Raw genomic sequence first — 14005 nt, 5'->3', positions numbered from 1 at the left:
GTGGTCTTTCTCCCCTGCCTGGAGGGCGGGACTGGGCCCACACGGTGGCAGCAGCGGGCGTTAAGGGAGTGAGCAAATGTCTATGGAGGGTACTTGAGTATCTGATAAATCCGTGGAAACTCGGAATCCCAAGGATGCCAACCCTAGGTTGCCTTGGAGAGAGCTGGGCCTCTCAAAAGACATAGATCTGTTTAGTTGGCACAATGGTCTGCAAATGGGCAAGGGGTGGTAGTGGGATGACCTGGCTGACCACCCCTGGTCCCCAGGAAGCCCTGGTTGCAGCGGGTGACAGGTTGAGAGGACGTTCTTTCCCCACTGGGCAGCCCCAATTCTTACCACCTTCCAGCTGAGGGATTTTTCACAGGGTGAGATTTTGGGGTCTCTCTGACACCACCTGAAACTTGGTGTTCCCTACCTCCCCCAACATCTGGGCACACACTGTGCCCAGATCCTGGGCAGAGACCCCAGAGCTCACACCCAGGGCTCCCTCTCCACCTGGAGAAGGTAAGAGGAGTTCACCCAACCCTGGGGACCTGGGGCAGTGGCTGGCACCTTCTGGAGAGTTTCCCTTGGTTTATCAGACCTGCTCTACCTTGCCCAGCCCCCTAGGTCCTCACTGCAGGGGCATTCCTTCGTGGCTCCTCCTGCCATACCCACAGCGACAGGTGTAGACGTTGGTGAGGACTTTGAGAAATGCTTCTTGGAAGGCCCTGGTGGGAGTGAAATTGCTTCTGTCATTTCAGAAAGCTGTTCAGCAGTGGGTATTGGTAACGTCAAAAATGTTCACACCCTATGACCTGGCACTTCCATGCACACAAATGCTTCTACAAGAAGTCTCCAAATGCAAATCAAGCCTTGTGGGAAGACTCATCATGCTGTTATTTATAATAGCAAAAATAGAAACAAATTATCTAATGAGAGAGAATTGAAATAAATGGAGGCGCACTGTGAGGAAATATCAGAGAGCTGATGCACATTTTATTTATAAACGTTGGTAAAACATGGAGAAATGTTTATAAGAATTAAGTGGGCAGGCGCCTGGCTGCTCAGTCAGTGGAGCGTGCGACTCTTGATCTTGGGGTTGTGAGTTTGAGCACCACGTTGGGTGTCGAGATTACTTACAAATAGAAATCTTAAAAAAAAAAAATTACGTGGAAAAAGCAGGATCTAAAGTTGTATATACAAACTAATTTGTCAGAGAACACCAGCAAATGATGTGGAGTAAAAAAACAGGAAGGAAATGGAACAAAACGCAGCTGTGATTATCTGGGGGAATGGTGAGCCTGAGTGAATTTTCTTCTCCTCCCCGCCATGGTTCTAACTTTTGTATACTGAGGAACCACCCATTTCACTTTTTAAAGAAAGTCAAAAAAGAAAAAAATAGCAATCCTGTTATTCTACCCCCTCCTGCTTCCTGATCTCCAGGGGGCCAGACTCAGAGTCACCTTCAGGTTCCTCCTAGGTTCCTGCCCTGTCCTCTCTCTCCTGCCTTTTAGATGCCCACCCACACCCTGTGCTTTCCTACCCCTCCCTAACCCCAACCCACAGGCAATTAACCCTTTCTCAACAGGGAAGGAGCCAAGCTTTTCTCCGGCCTCCTTCCAAAGCCTGGGATGCAGGGCTGGGTGGGGAGCTCGGAAATGTAACCCCTCCGTCAGTCCTGGGCTCACCCCTTTCCAATGCGCACCTGACCTGGGCCTGGACTCGGACCGGCCCAGGAAAGCCCCTAGCTGGGTCATGGTGTCTTAGGCAGAGAAGCCCCTATGGGGGGGGGGCAGGTGGGAGACCCCACACACCAAATGCAGACTCTAACGTGGATGAACCTGAATCTACTGCTTCTCAAATTCAAGTATTAGAGTCATCGGACACTAGTTAGAAATGCAAAGCTGTGGGTCCAGCCCCAGAGAGGGTTTTGGTAGGTCTTGGTAGAGCCCAGGAGTCACATTTTTAACCAGCCTCCCGAAGGACTGGGATGCAGTCCCATTTTGAGAACTCAGAACCCCATCTATTCCCAGCATGCTCCTCCTCCTCGCCCACTTATGCAGGAGAAAGTGGTGCTGAGTCAGGATGGAAGGAAGGGAGAAGAAGGTGGGGGTCTTTTGCTGGGCACCCGGCCACAGAGGATTTCTTGTAACGGATACAAACTCAGACCAGATCTCCTGAGCCTTGCCTGGCTCTGGCGAGCTCCAGCTGCACGCCCTGCCCCAATGTGCACATACCGAGGAGGTCCCAGGGTCCCACTCATTCTGTGAGGCCACCACTGCAGGCCCCGGGGCTGACAAAGACTTCCGGGTCAGGCTGGGCATGCAGGAGGAGGGCCTGGGGATGGCAGGGGAGAGCCCGGAGTCTGGCAGGCAAGCTCTGAAGCTGTGGAGGAAAGCTTATGGGAGTTAGCGCAAATGCAGCCATTCAGATTCCCGGCCGGCCGGGCCTGGAGGGCACCGCTAGACTGATATGAACTTCGAGAAGCTGAGCTCCTCCCCAGACATGTGGAGGGGAGGCCCTGGGATCATGTCCCCCTCCGGGTCCTGGGAAGGGGCTTCCTCTTCCTCTGAAGTCTGTAAAGACAAGAGTCAGGGGTTGAAAAGCAGAGCTCAGCCGCAGGGGGTCTCCAGGTAGCTGTTGGGTCCACCCTAGCCTTTTCCACAGTTCTGGGCCTCTGTCCTTCTAAGGGGCACAGCCTAACAAGCTCTCCCCAGAACCCCCAGGCTTTGATTCATGCCCCTCACCTCCTCCCAAAACATCCCCCCACCCCATCTGCAAGAGCATCCTCAGGGTCAGGTTTTTGCCTGCAGGTGTTGGAATCCTGCCAGTCAGAGCTCTTTAAACTGTGACTACCAACAAGCTATTCAAGAACTTTCTGGATCGGGGGAAAAAGGATGTAAGGTTGGGAGTCCTGACTCCCGAATGAAAAGGCCTGCCCCTTTGGCAATGGTAGCATAGGTGGGCGGAAGCAGGGGGCAGTGTTCAGGGAGCGGATGCTGAGGAAAGAGCCCCCCCCGCCCCGCACGCCCTCCGTTCACACCTGGCTGAGGCCCTGGGTTTCTGCGCGCGGGCTGGGGCTGGCGTGGGGCCCAGGGGGCGCTTCGAGGCTGATCATGGTATACTCCAGCGCCTCAAACAGAGACTCGGTCAGCACAGCCCATTCCCGGCAGCAGTGATGGGCCACCCGCCACAGCAAGAGAGGGGAGCCACGGGAGAGCGTGGGCAGGCTGTGGGGTCAGAGCCCTTCCGTCCTCTTTCCTACATCTCAGAGGGACCTTGGGCACCCACTAAGCTCTCTGAGCCTCAGTCTCCTCAGCTGTCAAGTGGGCATAAGAATTTTTCCCTCAGGGTTATAATGAATATTCACGGAAATGTTTTACTGCTCAACACCTGGGAACTCCTGGAATGATTCATTTGTTTTCCTTGTTGTTATGTCTATCCTCGAAGCAGAAAGAATGTGAAGGCTGCCAGTTCCTTGCAGGCCCAGGGAGAACAAAGGTGAACACCTCAAAGGTTCACCGAATAACAAACCGCAGAGGAAAAATTCTTTACAAATCATAAGCCTGAGCAGATAAGGAAGCCAAGGGAAGAGAGGCAGGCAGTCCAGAGTGAGTAGGAACCATCCTGGGACCAGCAGCGGGGTAGAAGAGGTTGGAGCCGGCCGAGGCCCCCAGCCAAGTCTCCCAAGGGCATAGCTGCCCTTAGGTGTCCCAGCCGGTAAATCCCATGGCCTGATGGGCACCGAAGACGAAGAAAGAAGCTCCTGTCCTCTGGACACCTACTGGGGGTCTCATCTCATGATTTCCTGAGCATAACCCCATGAAATGGGGATAATGAGGCTCAGAGAGGTGACGTAACTTGCCATGTGTCACACAGCTGGGCTGGGACTTGAACTCACGACCACGTGACCTCGGACCCGGGCTCTTTTTCTATCCTCTGCCACCATCCTGGCGGGGCATGCTGCACACACTTCCCTTCTTTTCAGTGTCCTTGTTTCCTAACTGCCCCCTCCTTCTTCTATCGCTGCCCTGGCTGTAGGGGATGGGGGCAGAAGTGGACATTTGAGCCATCTCTGGCGATACATTCAGTCTTACAGGCCAAGATGAAAATCAGAGCAGAATTCCTCACGGGGGCTGGGGGGACGAGGGGACGAGAGGATGAGGGAATGGGGGGAGTGGAAGGAGATTTCACAAATGAGAGCCCCTACGTCTAAGCACTAGGAAAATAGGGAATCAGGGAAGCCTTGGGAAGTGGGAGCCGAGCCCTAATCTGAGCCCAGCACTCCCCTCTGGGCTGTTTCAGGAGTCAGGGGCCATGCCATCCCATGTTCATGGACTGAGGATGGTTCTTTCTTCTGAGTCTAGGGGAACAGGCTCGGGCAGGCCGAGCAGTTGGCCCCACTCCTCCAGCCCTTGGCACACCAGTGGGGCAGGGTGGGGGCAGCACGGGGTACTGCGGCCAGCCCCGCAGACCGGGACTGTTGCCCCGGTTCCGCCGCCCCGGTTCCGCCTCTTTCACGCGGGGTCTCTGGGGGCAAGTTATTTATGCTCTCTGAGCCTCTGTCTCTTATTCTGTAAGAAGGGGGTAATGATAACAGCTACCTTGTGCAGGAGTTATGAAGATTTGGTGACACACAGGTAAAGCCCCTGGCACATAGTAGGTGTTCAATTAAAGAGGAAAAGGGAGCTTCCTGGAAGAGCTCTGTGGGCAAGGGAAATGCTGGCCTGAGCCCTCATACCTCCCTCCGAGTTTTACACGCCCCTGGGGCTCTCTGGAAGAGCCAGTAGAGTGCCCCCTTCCCTCTTTGACCTGAATGTGGGCAAAGAAAACCCCAAGCCCTTTCAATTCCACCTGCAGCCCCTGCTAAAAACTACAAAGAAGCCCAAAGGGAAATAAACCAAAGAAAACAAAAGCTCTCAGTTGGGGGGCGCCTGGGTGGCTCAGATGGTTAAGCGTCTGCCTTCGGCTCAGGTCATGATCCCGGGGTCCTGGGATCGAGTCCCGCATCGGGCTCCCTGCTAGGCGGGGAGCCTGCTTCTCCCTCTGCCTCTGCCTCTCTCTCTCTGACTCTCATGAATAAATAAAACATTAAAAAAAAAAAGAAAAAAAAAAAGAAAAAAAAAAACTCTCAGTTGGTCATGTTCACGGAGGTCTTATCTCTGACCTTCTCGGGAGACCCTGTTCCATCCTCCCCCCGACAAGGGGTCAGCAGTGGCGGGGACAGGTGCGGCAGGCTGGAAGCAGTCCCAGGCAGCCCTCCCGGGGGGTGGGCTGGGTGGCAGTGGGCAGCCCAGCACAGAGGTTCTCCCTCCCGCCCCCGCCCCTCTTCTAGCCGGCAGGGTGCGCCCTAGGACGCACGGCTGGGCCCAAGCTGGCCTCCAGAGGACAGTGGCAGCCCCCCTCCCCATCCAGGTCTGTGACCTTTCCCTCATTCCTGTCCACCACCTCTGGCCTTGCCGGGCTTCCTGAGACAACAACAGCTGCTTCCTAAGCCAAAGCCCAGAACCCCATTCGTGTCCCAGCCCCTCCCCAGGGGGGTCAGGCCTGAGTCTTTTGTCCTCACTGGCGCCAAGAAAGAAGGAAATAGCAGCCCCCCTTTCCTGCCCCCATGTGTAAGAGAATAAGGTGGAGGCCTCTCAATAAACAGCAGGAGGAGGGGGGGTGGACACAAGGGGGGCTTCTGCGGCCTGAGCCCATGAGTCCGCAGCCCTCGCAGAGACCCTCAGGATCCAGCTCTGACAGTCTCTGCTTCTAATATGGGGAGGGGAAGAGGGCGCTGGGCCTGGGGAAGACCCCCGCCTGGTACCTGCTGGGCCGTCAGGGTGAGGAGGGGTACCCTGAAGGGCTGGTCTCAGGGCTCACACAGATTCCCCAGAGACGGGAAGTGAGCCCTGCCTGGAGCTCAGAGACAAACAGGTAGGGAGATGCAGAGACAGGGCCCGGGAGTCCTGATGCCCAGCCCCACCGCCATCCGAGCTGGGGCTTCGGGCTGGCTGCCTTTCTTACCAAGTGTGAGAGTTGGACCTTCTCGTTCCTCTGTGTCTCTGCGTCCAGTTGAGCTGAAAGAGACCAGCAGGCATACCCTGAGGCCAGGAGCAGCCTGTGACAGCTCCCACAGAGGTGGACGGGCCCCCCTGTGTTTGGGAGCAGGGGCTTCCCAGAGGGAGCAAGCAGACTGGTTGGGCAGGAAGACTGCTTGGACTTTCAGCTCAGTCCCTTAGCAGTGATCCAGCCTTTTGGGATGGGTACACGGAAATCCCCTGGTGTGGGCCAGAAACCAGCCGGGGAAATAATTCTATGTGCTAAGTACATTGCTTCTTCAACCTCAGGGTGCATCCAGGATCCCAGGACATTTTATGAAAATGCCCATTCTAACGCAGCAGGCCGGGGCTGGGGCCTGAGAGTCCTTTTAACAGGCTTCCAGGGGATGTCACGGCTGCTACCTGGGGACCACAGTTCGAGAGGCAAGGTACTAAGAAGTTCTGAGGTCTTGATCAGGAATGTTCCCACCCTGTGTGCTCCTCCGGACTCCTCTGCAGTGAGCTGGGGACGTGGGCCAAGCTGACATTTCTTCCTGGGGGCCACACACGGTGAAGTTGGAGGCAGGCCCAGGACCACCGCCCCCCACCCAAGGCCATGTGCAGTAGGACAACATTGCCAATTTGCAGAGTGCTTTGGCACACATCTTCCTGTTTCTGCTGCTTCCTGGCTGTGCAAACTCAGGGCAAGCTCTTTAACCACTCTGCCTCAGTTTCTTCCCCTGTAAAATGGGGGGTGCTTGTAATGAGCAGTTTCTAACGCCACAGTATTGAGAGCATTAGAGGAGATAAAAGCAACAAAGCCACACAGAAACTCGCAGCCCACAGCAGCTCCTCTGACTGATATTTCTGCCAACCCTCTTAACCCATGGTGTCTGCCGGGGGGGCCCCCCCGAGCTGCACACAGCCATTGACACCGGAAGCATGACTGCTCCGAATCACGCCAGGTTTTGAAGACTCAATATGAAAAAATGCAGAATGCAGGGGCGCCTGGGTGGCTCAGTCGTTAAGCGTCTGCCTTCGGCTCAGGTCATGATCCCAGGGTCCTGGGATCGAGTCCCGCATCAGGCTCCCTGCTCTGTGGGAAGCCTGCTTCTCCCTCTCCTCCTCCCCCTGCTTGTGTTCCCTCTCTCGCTGTGTCTCTCTCTCTCTGTCAAATAAATAAATAAAATCTTAAAAAAAAAAAGAAAAAAAGAAAAAATGCAGAATGCGGAATATGTATCATGAATAGTTTCATGTTGATTCCAACTTAAAATGATCATGTTTTGGAAAGATCATACTAATAAAGTATGTTATTAAAATTAACATCCCTAGTTTCTTTTTACCCTTTATCATGTGACTTTTAGAGAAGTTTAAATTACAGATGTGGCTTGGATTCTACTTCGGTTGGACTCGTATTCTATTTCTGTTCTAGTTCTCTTGTATTCTAGATCTGTGATCCAAAAAAGCTGTGGCTCAGGGAAAGTAGGTGACTTGCCCAAGGTCACACAGCTAAAAAGTCGCAGAGCTGGGATTCGAAGCCAAGTCTTCACAGGAGCTGAGCACCTCTCGAGACCACGACGGGTGTGAGGCCACAGTATTCTTCCTGTTCAAGGGCTTAGTCTCGAATTCCCGCCCCACACCCCCTGCCGTGGTAGTCATGCAAGGAACCGGACCTGCAGAGGCTGGACATGGATTTGTTGGGATCAATAGGGGCAGAAGTGATTGATGAGCTTGGACAGATGGGAGCAAGCCAAGAGCCTCCGTTCTCCCATTCACGCATTTGAATTGCTTTTTCCTAATGTTGACTGACCTGTGGCTCCCTCAGAAGGGAGGAGCAGGGCTCCTGATGCCCATACCTCGGATGGACACACTGATGCACAAGGTCTCCCTGGGATGGTGGGGGGCACTGCAGGTCTCAGCGAGGTCCCTGGCCTCCCACCCCTTCCCTCTACTTTTGCTCACCTTCCTTCCTCCAGCGGAGCAGATAGCTGCCGAGGGCCACCAGGCCTGCGGCCAGGAGGAGGGCCAGCAGCACCAGGCCCGGGGCCAAGATGCGGATCTTTGGGATGGAGACCCTGTGGGTGAGATGGAAGGAGCCCAGCAGGTGTCACCAGAGAGCTGTAGCATGCTATGCACATGGCATTCTTCGTCTGTGTCCCACTCATGTCCCTTGTCTTTCCCAAAGAGATCAGAGGGCACCGGGGACCACAGCACCTGGTCAGTCCCACTGGGAGGGACCCCAGCCCCCACTACCAACCCCAGGAAATGCTCTCAGCTGGTCTGAACTTGGCAGCAGTTACCTGGATGCCTCAGGCAGAAAGCCTCCGTCAGTAACTGAGTGCAATGATATATAACCCCCAAGAACCAATCCTTCAGGCTGTGGTTCCAGTTGGGTAAGAAAAAACCTATATTCATGCCCGGCACAGCGCCCAGTGCAAGGTGCGCCGGGGAAACTGGGGTGGCTGCCCCTGTGGCTGGGGAGGGAGAGAGAGGTGGGGACTGGGGCCACGGGGGACCCTCCTTCACTTCAGGTGGGCCTGGGTGTCCAGAGCAACAGGGTTGCCGGCTCTGCAGTTCAGGTTGTCCACTGCTCAAGGGCCCTGCGGAGGGGGGATGGGGGCCGAGTCTGCCCTCTGTGCTGTTAGCTGCGGCCCTGACAGGAGGCTGTGCTCGCCTAGAAGAAGGAGTGCCAGGTCCTCACTTGCTCCAGGGCACCTCATGTTCTGGGGATGGCCTGAAAGGTGACCTTGGTCACCCTGGGCTCACCTGGACATGGAGCTGCTGCTGCTGGGGGGCAGATGGGTGTCCTCTGCGGAGGTGGAGTCCAGCTGTGTGAATGGACGGGATGTCCCTGCATGAGGAGAGGTTGCTTCATGAGGAGAGGTCCCCGCGTACGGAGAGGTTCCTGGGTCTGGGGAGGTTCCTGCGTGCCCGTATGGGGAAGTCCCCGTGAACGGAGAGGCCTCGGCCCCTGTCTTCCCCTGCTTGGTTGTGGTGACTGTTTGGTGGAGACCAGGAGAAGCTACAAGTCCAAAAGCAACGCCTCAGCACCTTCTCCGACCCTTGAGGCCCAGCATTCCCCAGACCTCTGACCCTTGACTCCTGAGCCCTAGCCTCCCCAGGACCAATTTCTCAGAACTTCCGTAGCTAAAGGACCCCCCAGGAAGCAAAGAGAGGCCTGGATGAAGCCATTGTGAGCAAGGCGACCATGTCTCAGGCACGCCCCACACCTGCGTGTGGTTCTCGGCCCCCGTCCGTGCCCGCTGCTTGGGTCATCACGGCCCTGCGCCCACTCCGTGACCCATTCCAGCGGCCACGCAGTACACAGAGGCCTGCCTGCTTCCCCTCCAGTCCTGGCCACTTACAACTGCAAGTCGCCACATGCCCACCCTCACCACCTCTGCTTCAACAGGCCTTGACTTCCTTCAACAACCATGGGGTCAGCAGGGCAGGGTGGCAGGGACAGGTCCAGAGGTCAGGGTCCAAGGCCCTACCTTTCCTGCTCAGCCCTCCAACCCCGGGGGGAGCAGACAGAACACAAGCCCGGCGGTCAGGCTGCGCCTCTTCCCTGGGCTCTGCTGCTCCTTGGGTGACCTGACCCCATGGGGCCCCTGATTCCTCCGCGGACGTACAGCTCCCAGGCTCTGGGGGCCACGGAGCGCAGTGTCTGGCTACAGGCAGGCCCTCACTGGATGCTGCTTTACAGAGGGGTGGAGGAGAGACAGGAAAACCATTCACTCACTCAATTCTGGGGGCTCAGTTTGCCAAGCTTTTGCCTTGAGCTGGAGGCTCCTTGTAGTAAGAGGCTGGAAGGAGGGAGTGGGGGAGGGAGGACAGCAGGGACCTAGGGGAAAGGGAGAGGTTGGTCTCAGGGGAGGCGAGGATCACCACTATGAGCCAGATTTCCTGCCTTGGTGGCAGCCAGGAGCTTTCCTGCCCCCACCTCTCTGCTCAGAGTCTCCACTATCTCCTCCCCCCAGCCACTTAGGAGTCACGGTTGGAAGATTCTAGTCGATTGCTGGCCTCCCCCTCCTGCAGTCCCCTTGGCCTCCCACTTAGCTCAGCCCTTCGGCTTCCCTTGTCCCCAACTGCCTGCCAGTCTGCTCTTTCCACGCCACTCTTCACACCAATACTGGTTTTGTCTCTAGAATATGGGTCTGGATATGGGATACTGGATTCCATCGCTTCTTGCTTCAGAACTGTTTCAATGGCCCTCACTGTCTATGAGCTGAAGCTCAAGCTTCTTACAGGCCTTTCAAAGCCTTTCAAACTCAGACCTCAGTTCACCATGTCGGCTTCACCTCTTCGCCATCCGGGGCACCAGCCATTCCTCTATTTGCCCTCTATTCCCAATGAAGTGAGCATCCTGCCCACCTCCGTGCCTTTGCCGTGCTGTTCCCCTCTGTGCCATGCCTCTCCTCTCCACCTCTGCCTGACACACTTTTTTCTGTCCCCGAGAGGCTGGGATCCCTCAAGGATGAGATGCCTAGCCTCTGTGCCTGGCAGAGTGGGCAGAAATGTGGTGTGGCCAATCCCCCCTGGAACCGCTGAGTTCCCTGCCCACCCTCCCCCTGCCCCCCGGGTGCCCCAAGGTTACCTCCTTGCTGGAGTGCCATCTGGGACTCGCTCCCTGTCCCCATCATCCTCTATTTATTTTTTATTTTTATTTTTTTATTTTACTACAATTTTTTATTAACATACAATGTATTATTTGTTTCAGGGGTACAGGTCTGTGATTCATTCTCTATTCTAACACGAGGTCAGGTTTTCTCTGATTTTTCTGAGTAAATGATCAAATCTTGTGCAAATAAGGAGTATTTATCTTTTCCTGTCCGATATGTATACTTCTTTATCTTGTCTTATTTCATGGCCTACAGCCTCCAGGCAATGGGGAATAAAAGAAACGATAGTGGATACTCTTGTCTTGTTCTGACTTTTCTAGAAATTCTGATCTGTCACCATACTCAGTGGTATGCTGCAGACAGCTCCCACTGACTTGGGAGAGCTGTTTACTTTTCAGGAATTTTGTGAGCTTACCGGTGGCTGGAAATTGGGGAGGGCGGGGGCATTTAAACCACAGAAACCGACAGACCTTGCAAATCAGAGCTTCCCCAGCTAAACATTCACCCGCACACCACCGTCATTAGCCTTTATTTCCTGTACCCCCAAATATCATCAGAGAAAGGTCAACAATGTCTGACACAGGAGAACATAATAATGCACATATCACGCACAAATGAATAATTATAAATGAGGTAAAAATTTAAAATAGCCTCAAATATAGCTAAAATTGATCCCCACTAGGTAAGAAGGAGGTCTGAATACTGATAAGAATCAGAGGAGACCAGAAGCTTGTAAATAATGGAGAACAGGTTCAATATGGTTATGATACTGCTGTTATTATTTGGTGCGCTTATTTCTATCTCCTTGAATTAAAATAAAGACCCATGGATGTCAGGGATCTGACAGTGGGGACCGCCTGGGGATGGGGTGGGTCCAAGATGGGGCCAGGGGAGGGAAAGAGCAGACACCAAAGTGAGAAAAAAACCTGGATTTGAATCCTGGCTCCATCACCTCCTGCCATGAAACCTCAGGCAAATCATTTCATCTCTGGAGCCTTGGGCCCCCATCTGTGAAATGGGATACAAAGACCTGCCTCACCCTCACTGGCCAGCAGACTGGGGCTGCCCACTCCCCTGGGCCATCTCTGGCTTCTCTCTTCTCAGCCCGGCAGATCCAGTGGGGCTCTGGGCATCCAGAGAGATGTTCCATCCCCAGCCAGAATCCCCTAGTGTCCCTGAGCTCAACAAACTCCTCCTCCGAGGCTAGATCCCAGGCCCTCCTCATACCTGCCTTTGGGACTTCAAGATCTGGGGAAGGGAAGCAGGAAGGGAGAGCTGAGACCATGGGCAGGGTGAGGCCAGTGTGGCCATGGCTGGGGGGCAGGGGGGGGCGCTGTGGAGTGGGTCTGGGATGCTGCACAATGGTGGGCCATCCTGCAGGATCCTCAGGAATATCTCTGACTCCAAAGAGGGAGTCTTTTTTGGTCTGTGGGCTGCCCATTTCATCCCCAGCCCATGCAATCTCTCTTCCACATCTGGGCAAAGAGGAAAGGCACTGAGCAGGGAGTTCAACAGATCTGCGTGGTGTGACCTTGTCAAAGAGCAGCCGAGGGTCATGCTGCACTGCTTCTACTCCCATGACGGCCAAGCACTTGACCGGCATCATCTCACTGAGCCCCCGCCCCCCCCCCCCAGGAGGTTGGTACAAGCACTACACCTGGGGGTGAGGAGGAAACGGGGTCCGGCACTGATCAACGGCCCACCCGTCCCTCTTCCCTTCTGTGTCACCTGTCCCCCATCCAGAGAAGCAGAGACATGTGTTACCTGGAAAGACAAGCAGAGAGACCGGGAAAGTCTCATCTCGGCCCAGTTTGGAGACCCCACAGAAGTACTTCCCGGTGTCCTGCAGGGTGAGATTCCTCAGGGTCACGTGGAGCGTGAGCGTCTGGGGGCTGTCTTGGATGGACACCCTGTCGTTTCTTGTCTCCTGGCCATTTTTTCCCACATAGACAATACCCGAGCAGCGGGACAGGAAGAACCCCTTCTCCTTGCACCAGTATTTCCGGTGTGTCCTCAGCTCCTCCTGGTAGGTGCACTGCAGGGACACCGTGTTGCCTTCAAACGCAGTGATCTCCTTGGGGCCCAGCACGGCTCCATAACCTGAAACCATAGCAGGGACAGAGGTCAGAATTCCGTGGATTCAAGTTCCAGGGTCAAGACCAGAAGACTCCTCCTCAGTCACTCCCTTCTGCGGCAGCCCTGGAAAGAGCTGGTGGTCTCTTCCCCACCAAGGGAAACTGGGACAGGGCCGTTGCTGTTTCCCTAAAATCGGCATACGGAAGGAAGGGTGATGATGGGGCAGCTCTAGATTCAGACTGCCTGGATTTGGAATTCCAGCACTGCCACCTGGTAGCTGTGTGACCTTGGGGAAGTTACTTGCCCTCCCTGGGCATCTGGGTTTTCCCATTTATAGATGATGATGATGATGATGATGATGATGTCTTAGTTCACTGAAATTAAGATGCTATCATATGTAAGATACACCATAATTTTATATACCACTAAAAAAATCACCGTCACTTGAACAATTGTCATCCGTTACAAGATGCATCCTGATATTTGATGTTAAAAAGTTGAAGAGGCAGACCTGTGAACTGATGAAACAGCAAAATCCCTTATCTCTCAGGGTTGTTGTGAGTGAAACAGCAAAATCCCTTATCTCTCAGGGTTGTTGTGAATGGAACAGTAGAGGCTCAAGAAATATTTGCAGAGTCTACCATGGCAACCACGTAGGAGTTGTCTTGTCTGCCTCCAGGCTGGGTGTAGAGTAGGAAAATAAGAATGAGAGAGGTAAAGCCCCCTTCCTAGCCACCTGAACATGAAGGGTTTGGAACCAGAGGTCTGGGAGAAAACCCGGCTCTGCGTTCCAGAAACAGCAAGTGCCTGCCCCCGCCGCCCCTCTGCAGACTGAGGACCAGTGCGGTGGAGGCGAGACCTGGAAGGATCAGGCAGCAGTGGGTCAGAAGAATGAAAGGTAGGTTCAGGAGGTCCTCTCTCTGCCAGCTTGGGCATGAGCCCCACATCCCTCCACTCCTCCCTCTCCTGCCCCATCTCACCTGGGAGCAAAAGGCAGCCCCACAGCAGGACCAGGGGCCACATGGTGGGCGCTGGACATGCAGGAGCACACGCGGGAACTGGGAGCTCCCGGAATCACGCGGGGCTTTAACTTCCTCCAGAGGCACTAGATCAGGACCAGGAAGGCGGGAGGGGCCTGCAGGTCCCCGCTCTGCGCACAGAGGGAGGCGCCTCTGCCATTCCCTTTACTTACCCTCGGTGCGCCCCAGCCCCGCGGTTTACCGCAACCCCCCATCCAAAAAAAAAAACCCACCTGAGCGCTTCTCCCAAACCCGTACCCTTTCGGGGGGAGGGGGTCTTAAC

The 14005-nt window shown here is 54.9% G+C and overlaps 2 protein-coding genes across 6 annotated transcripts in view; one reads left to right on the top strand and one right to left on the bottom strand.

Moving 5' to 3' along the window:
* The window catches only part of MPP2 (membrane palmitoylated protein 2), an 82206-nt gene that overhangs the window by 30151 nt on the left and 38050 nt on the right, over positions 1 to 14005 (top strand). The gene's annotated exons all lie outside the window — the stretch shown is intronic.
* On the bottom strand, positions 947 to 13814 carry CD300LG (CD300 molecule like family member g). Of its 5 annotated transcripts, none has more exons than XM_035027231.1 (7): positions 13684 to 13814; positions 12392 to 12727; positions 9748 to 9849; positions 8772 to 9027; positions 7968 to 8080; positions 5992 to 6044; positions 947 to 2558 (listed from the first exon to the last, which is right to left on the bottom strand). In XM_035027231.1, exons 1-7 carry the CDS (start codon positions 13724 to 13726, stop codon positions 2445 to 2447), a joined length of 1017 nt encoding a protein of 338 aa, XP_034883122.1. In that variant the 5' UTR covers positions 13727 to 13814; the 3' UTR covers positions 947 to 2444. The 5 variants fall into 5 exon arrangements, with proteins under 5 accessions (XP_034883122.1, XP_034883124.1, XP_034883123.1 ...); XM_035027233.1 differs by having other exon boundaries at positions 8772 to 8856; positions 13684 to 13812; XM_035027232.1 differs by lacking the exon at positions 9748 to 9849.

The sequence above is a fragment of the Mirounga leonina genome, unplaced genomic scaffold (assembly GCF_011800145.1).
Source record: "Mirounga leonina isolate KUSES-001 unplaced genomic scaffold, KU_Mleo_1.0 Mir_200, whole genome shotgun sequence".
Taxonomy (NCBI): Eukaryota; Metazoa; Chordata; class Mammalia; order Carnivora; family Phocidae; genus Mirounga; species Mirounga leonina.
This window is presented reverse-complemented; position numbering and strand designations above follow the sequence as displayed.